At 58.1% G+C, this 7,035-nt stretch overlaps 1 protein-coding gene across 1 annotated transcript; it reads left to right on the top strand.

Moving 5' to 3' along the window:
- The first annotated feature begins 5,931 nt into the window (after window positions 1–5,931).
- LOC126220885 (uncharacterized) lies at window positions 5,932–6,717 on the top strand. Its single transcript, XM_049942163.1, has one exon. The coding sequence runs from the start codon at window positions 5,932–5,934 to the stop codon at window positions 6,715–6,717; it is 786 nt and encodes a 261-aa protein (XP_049798120.1).
- Window positions 6,718–7,035: the final 318 nt, after the last annotated feature.

Below are 7,035 nucleotides of genomic sequence, written 5' to 3'. Positions count from 1 at the left end.
GAGCTCCGCAGTCATGGCCCTGCAGGAGGCCAGCGAGGCCTACCTCGTCGGCCTCTTCGAAGACACCAACCTGTGCGCAATCCACGCCAAGCGCGTCACCATCATGCCCAAGGACATCCAGCTCGCGCGCCGCATCCGCGGCGAGCGCGCCTAAACCGCTTAGCCGCGGCACGGCACCGCACGCGCGCAACACAAAAAAAACGGCCCTTTTCAGGGCCACTAACATCTCTCCGTCGCGAGCAAAACTTTTGTCGGTCTTGCCGCCCAGCCTCTCTCTCTAGCCCCGTTAAAACAACCACCACAATTCCCCACCCTCCCTCCCGTACACAGCCGCTCTCGCCAACAATCACAATCGACGTCATCCCACCCCACCCCTTCAAATACACACAAACAAACAGCCGGACGACGTCACCACGGGTGGCTGGCCGCCGCCGTCTCCGAGGCGCCACCGCGCCTTCCCAATTCCCGCCGGCCACTTCCACGTCTCAACGTCCCCGTCCCCCTTTCACACAGAGAGGACACACACATAACAAACAAGACGCGCCATCCGCAAAGCAAGCAAACAAACAGAGTCTCCAGAAACATGAGAAACCAACCGTCGGCCGCCGCACAAAATACAAAACACAAAACAAAACGGCCACAACCGCTCCGCTACCGCGCGCCGCCGCCTACCGCCACCGGCCCCACAATCCAACCACCACGGCACGCACACAGTACCCACAAGGGTCATACAGAAACGCCACACAAACACCAACCAACCCCACACACACACACACACACACACACCCCGGCGCATGCACGCACGGCCACCCAAACAAGACAACACAACGCGCCAAGCACGACAATCAACGCCTTCCCGACGTCCTCTGATGGCCCTGAGAAGGGCCGTTTTGGGCCGCGCGCAGCCGTGCCATCGCGCGCCACTAGACGACGCGGGGGAGGGGGGTGGGGGACGACGGGGTCAAGCGCCAGCCCTTCCCTTCCTTCCCCTTTCCTTTCTTTACTTTAACTTCACTTCTTCTTCTTGGGCGAAGCCTTCGCCTTAGACGGCGTCGTCGCCTTCTTCGGGCGCGGCGCCTTCGGCTTCTTCGTCGGAACCTTCGCGGCCTTCTTCGCCTTCGACGGCGACTTGGCCTTGGCCGGCTTGGCCGCAGCCGCCTTCTTCGCACCCGCGGGAGCCGCCGACGCCGCAGACGCCTTCTTGGCGGCGCCCGCCTTCCGACCGGTCGCCGCCTTCACGCCACCAGCCTTCTTTGCGCCGGCCGCACGGGCGCCCTTCTTCTCCTTGCTGGCCGGAGCGGCGCGCTTCTTCTTCGCACCGCCGGCACGGGCCTTGCCGCCCTCGGCCGCCCCCCCGCCGCCGGCGCCGGCAAGCTTGAAAGAGCCGGACGCGCCCTTCCCCTTCGTCTGCACCAGCTCGCCAGCCACGACGGCCGACTTGAGGTACTTCTTGATAAAGGGCGCCAGCTTCTCCGCGTCCAGCTTGTAGTGCGCGGCAATGTACTTCTTGATCGCCTGCAGCGACGAGCCGCCGCGCTCCTTCAGACTCTTGATGGCGGCCGTCACCATCTCAGAGGTGCGCGGGTGCGCAGGCTTGGCGCGCGGCTTCTTCGCAGACGCCGCAGACTTGGCCTTCTTCGTCGTGCCGGTGGCGGCGGGTGCCGCAGCAGTCTCGTTCGTAGCCGCCTGATCTGCCATTATTTCGACGACGCGCGTACACACACGAGAGCGAGAGCGAGAGCGGCAGGCGGCAAGCACGGCGGCAGAGAATAGCCGCCGCGCCGCCAGGCCCAGCCAGTGTCGCGGGCGGGCGCGGACGGCCGAGAGAGCGGCCGCCACTCTGCGCGCCGCCGCGCCGCGCCTCCCGCGCTTGCTACCGCCCAACGTCCGACAGCCTGTGCGGACCAGCCCCAAACCTGCGCCGCAACCACCCGCGCCGTTCAAACCACCGAGGATGGGGCTACACACGGCCACACCACAGTCGCCAACCAGTCGCCACGGCAGCGCCGCAAACCACGGCCAAACTGCAGCTACCGCGCGCTACAGCCTGGCTCGGCCCGCCGAGAATCGCCGCCCCCGCCCACATGCCGCCCCCACAGCCCCAGCCGACGACCCGCCACAATGGCCAAACCTTCGGCAAAAGTGCCACACCGTCGCCGCGCCAGCCCGGCCAGCGCGGCCGCCGCCACAGCCACACAAGCGGAGGCGTGCGGCGATGCCGGCCGTGCAAACGCACCTCCGCCGCCCCATCGCCCTCCCACCGTTTCCCGATCGGCCCGCAGCCGTCGGGCCACCTCGCCCGCCAACATTCGCGCCCCTTTCTCACAAAATTGCCCGCCGCAAACAAAACGGGCGCCGCCTGCGCAACATCGGCACCGGCCAACCGAGCGCCGCCGCCCCTCGCCGCTTACGCGAGGGGGGCTGACCGCCGTCCGCAACTACAGACACACCGAATCTGCCTCCAAGCACACACGACAGCCGACCTCCTACATTTATACGCCGCAAGCCACCCAACGGTGTGTGGCGGAGGGCACTTTTTACGTTACGTGCCACTGTCGTCATTGCCTCCCTTTGCCGTTCCAGTCGCGTATGGTTCGCGGGAACAACGACTGTCTGAAAGCCTCCGTGCGCGCTCGAATCTCTCTACTTTTACTACATTCGGGATCTCCTCGGGAGGTATATACGTACGGGGAAGCAATATATTCGATACCTCATCCGGAAACGCACCCTCTCGAAAACCTGGCGAGCAAGCTACACCGCGATGCAGAGAGCGCCTCCCTTGCAGAGTCTGCCACTTAACTATCACGGTTACCACATAACCCTGTGACGAAACGTTGGACCTTTCTCTATCTCCTCCGTCAACCCGACCTGCTACGCATCCCACACTGGTGGGCAACACTCACGTATGGGTCGGTCGAACGCGTGTTTTTGTAAGCCACCTCCTTTGTTGATGGACTACATTTTTGCTAAGCATTCTCCCAGTGCATCTCAACCTGGTACCCGCCTTACCAACAATTACTTTTATCTGATCATCATTCCACTTCCAAATCATTCCGCACGCATACTCCCAGATACATATTTTACAGACGTCACAGCTACCAGTGTTTGTCCCGCTATCATATAATCAATCATACAATAAACGATCCTTCTTTCTGTATATTCGCAATACATCACATTTGTCTATGTTAAGGGGACAGTTGCCACTCCCTGCACCGGGTGCCTATCCGCTGCCGATCGTCCTGCAACCTCTCTGTATACTACATACAGCACATCATCCGCGAAACGACGCATGGAACGTCCGGCACTATCTACTAGCTCATTTATATGATATGAATTGTGAAAAGCAATGGTCCCATAACACTCCCCCGTGGCACGCCAGGGGTTACTTTAACGTCTGTAGACGTCTGTCTCTCCATTGATAACAACATGCTGTGTTCCGTCTGCTAACATCTCGTCAATCCAGCCACACAGTTGGTCTGATATTCTGTAGACTCTTACGTCGTTTATCAGGCGACGGTGCGGAGCTGTATCGAACGCCTTCCGGACGTCAACGACAATGGCATCCACCTGGGAGCCTGTATCTCATATTTTCTGGGTCTCATGCGCAAATAAAGCGAGCTGGGGGTCTCACACACGATCGCTGTTTCCGGAATCCAACATGGATTCCTACATAGTAGACTCTGGAGTTTCCACAAACGACATGATACTCGAGCAAACAACATGTTCTACAACACATCGACGTCAGAGATATGGGTCTATGGTTTTTGCGCATCTGCTCGACGACTGGGACTACCTGTGCTCTTTTCCAATCATTTGGAACCCTCCCTTCCTCTCCAGAGACTTGCGGTACACGGCTGTTAGAAGGGGGGCAGGTTGTTTCGCGTACCCTGTGTAGGAATCGCGAATTGGTAATCCCGTCGGGTCCGGCGGACTTTCCCATTCCTCCTTGGACACTTATTTCGATGTCAGCCGGTTTCTCGTTCGTGCGAGCATTTAGAGACGGAACTGCAGTGCGGTCCGTCCTCTGTGAAACAGCTTTGGAAACAGGTGTTTAGGTATTTCACAGCTTTACGCGTGTCATCCTCTGTTTCAATGCCATCACCATGCCGGAGTGTCTGGATATGCTGTTTCGAGCCACTTACTGATTCAACGCAAGACCGGAACGTCCTAGCATTTTCTGTCAACGTCGGTACATAGGGTTTGTTCTACTTTCGAATTCACTGAACGCTTCACGCATAGCCCTCCTTACGCTCACACTTTGGACATCGTTTAGCTTCTGTTTGTCTCGGAGGTTTTGGCTGCGTTTAAACTTTGGGTGAAGCTCTCTTTGCTTTCGCAACAGTTTCCTAACGTTGTTGTTGTAGTATACCACGGTGGGTTTTTTTTCCCATCCCTCACAGTTCGACACTCGGCACGTACCTGTCTAAAAACGCATTTTTACCATTGCCTTGCACTTTCTCCATGAACACTCAACATTGTCAGTGTCGGAACAGGCATTTGCCTTTTCATCTGTCGGGTCGTCTGCAAATCTGCCTTCTATTACTCTTGCTAGCCAAAACAGATAGATACACCGTCCTCCCTGCAACGGCCTTATGATCACTGCGTCCCTGTTCTGCACATACAGAGTCGAAACACGTTCGGGTCTGTTTGTCATCCGTAGGTCCACGATGTTATCTCCACGAGTCGGTTCTCTGTTCATTTTGCTCGAGGTGATTTTCGGACAGTGCACTCAGTATAATGTCACTCGATGCTCTCTGTCCCCCTACCACCCGTCCTGAACATCATCTGAGTGTCCCAGTCTATATCGGGTAAATTGAAATCTCCACCTAAGACCCTAACATGCTGAGGAAAATGTATGTGAAATGTGTTTCCAAAATCCGTCTCTCCGTTGTTCTGCCACTAATGCTGCTGCGTCGGGAGGTCGGTCAAAGGAGCCAATTATTATTAAACCTAGCTCGGTTGTTGGGTGTAACCTCCACCCACAATATTTCACAGGAACCATCCACCTCTACTTCACTACAGGATCAAAACTACTACTCAAACAGCGACGAACACACCACCACCGGTTGCATGCAATCGAGCCTTTCTAAAACACCGTCTGTACCTTTGTGACAATTTCGGCAGAATTTATCCCTGGCGTCAGCCAGCTTTCTGTACCTTATCACGATTGCAGAGCTTCGGTGCTTTCTCTGTCAGCGCTTGCGGTTCCGGTACTGTACCAACGCAGCTTCGACAGTTGACAATTAACAAACGATACCGATTGCTGCTTGGTCCCCGCACCCGTTGAGGCTGCTGTTGCCCCCTTTCTGTACTTGCCCAAGGCCATCTAACCTAACAAAACCGCCCAGCCCACGCCACACAACCCCTGCTACCCGTGTAGCCGCTTGTTGCGTGTAGTGCTCTCCACCTAAGACTATAACATGCCTTCGACATTCGCAGTGTACAACACCTTAGGTTAGGGTTGGCGTCGCTTGGGTTAGGTTAGGTTACGTTAGGTGGACGTGGGTTAGGTTAAGGGTTAAAGTTAGGTTAGGCGTCAAAGTTAGGTTAAGCGTTCGGACGTGAGGCGTCAGGTGGCCGCACCTACCTTACGGCCGGACATCTTAGGTTAGGCTAAGGGCGCCGAGGTCACGTTACGTTCACCTTCGGGCGCCACACGTAGCTGTCACAGGTAGGTAGTAGTTCGGTCGGTCGGTCGTCGGCAAGCCGCAAAAAACTACAGACGACGTCGACAACAAGACCGAGCAGGAGGCAGATATATACCGAGCGCCAAAGAGACCGACCACACACACACACACACACACACACACACAAAACAACAAACACCACCCACCGGCCAAAGGGGCACCAAAAAAACCCACAAAGCCGAGCACCACACGTCGCGACCAGAGGCAACCCGCAACCGCAACGGCGCTTTCCGCACCGGGCCGGATGCACGTACGACAACACCGCTACCCGTACACAAGGCCTCCCATTGCACACAGCCGCTCTGTGTTCAACATCATCAATGGCGCGCCCGCGGCTCGTCGCGGTCGCAGCCATGACGCCGCCGCCACTTTTGCACCAACACATTCACGCACCGCAAAACAGCTCGCCGACCCACCGACACAGCACAGCCGACAAACAAAAACAACCGCGGCGGCGGCAACAAAACAAAACAAACACCTCGCACCAAGCGTCCGACAGAAAACAAACGGACAGGCACACAGGCCTCTGCTAACGACCACGACACAGCGGCACGCTGCCCCTTTCCCGCCACTCTCGATTCACAGCGCACGCGACCCCGTCGTCGACGACGACACGCGACGGGCTCGCTTCCCGCAACCTACACCTTTCCGCCACTACGCACGGCTCCACCCGACGCCCGTCGCAACGGCACTACTGCACGCACTATCACCCCCGCCGCCGCCGCCGCCGCCGCCGCCGCCGCCTCCTCCTCTCTCCCCCTTCCCGTACACAACAACACAGCCAAAAACACACTCACGACCCAAACATAACAACATGGCACGTGCATCGGCGCACACCCCCAACCAGTCACCGTCGACACAACCACACGCAAGGCACGGAAAAACCGGCGTCCTTCCACGTTGCCATCAAAGCAGCACAAACAACCACACAGGAGGAACCACCAACAACTGCCGGCCGGCCGGCAACCACCAAACGCACATTCCCGCTCGCCACCACACACCTCTCGGCAGCCGTTTCGCAAAGACATGACATGACATGACGCGACATCATCGCATCACGGGCGACGCACGCACACCGACCCACTTTCCCGCCCGTCTCTCTCTCTCTTTTTCTTCCGACGCCTTCGGCCGAGCACACACGTACGTGGCACAACGCCCAACACAGTCACACACAGTCGACAGGCGCACGCCCAGGCACGCAACGACGCAGCGCAGCAAAGGCGCCCGCGACACATACCTCCTCTCCCGTCTCGCCGCCGACCGCCAGCCAGCCACTCGCAATGTGCACTGGCCAACCGGACACACGTCCACCGCGCCGCCTCCGACCACCCGCCAGGGGGCGCTCACG

Source organism: Schistocerca nitens, unplaced genomic scaffold (assembly GCF_023898315.1).
Source record: "Schistocerca nitens isolate TAMUIC-IGC-003100 unplaced genomic scaffold, iqSchNite1.1 HiC_scaffold_208, whole genome shotgun sequence".
NCBI lineage: Eukaryota > Metazoa > Arthropoda > Insecta > Orthoptera > Acrididae > Schistocerca > Schistocerca nitens.
The sequence above is the reverse complement of the archived record's forward strand: the minus strand, read 5'-3'. Positions and strand labels throughout refer to the sequence as shown.

Coding starts and splice junctions, on each gene's coding strand:
- LOC126220885 (XM_049942163.1), top strand. CDS start 5,932: ATGCACGTACGACAACACCGCTACCCGTACACAAGGCCTCCCATTGCA.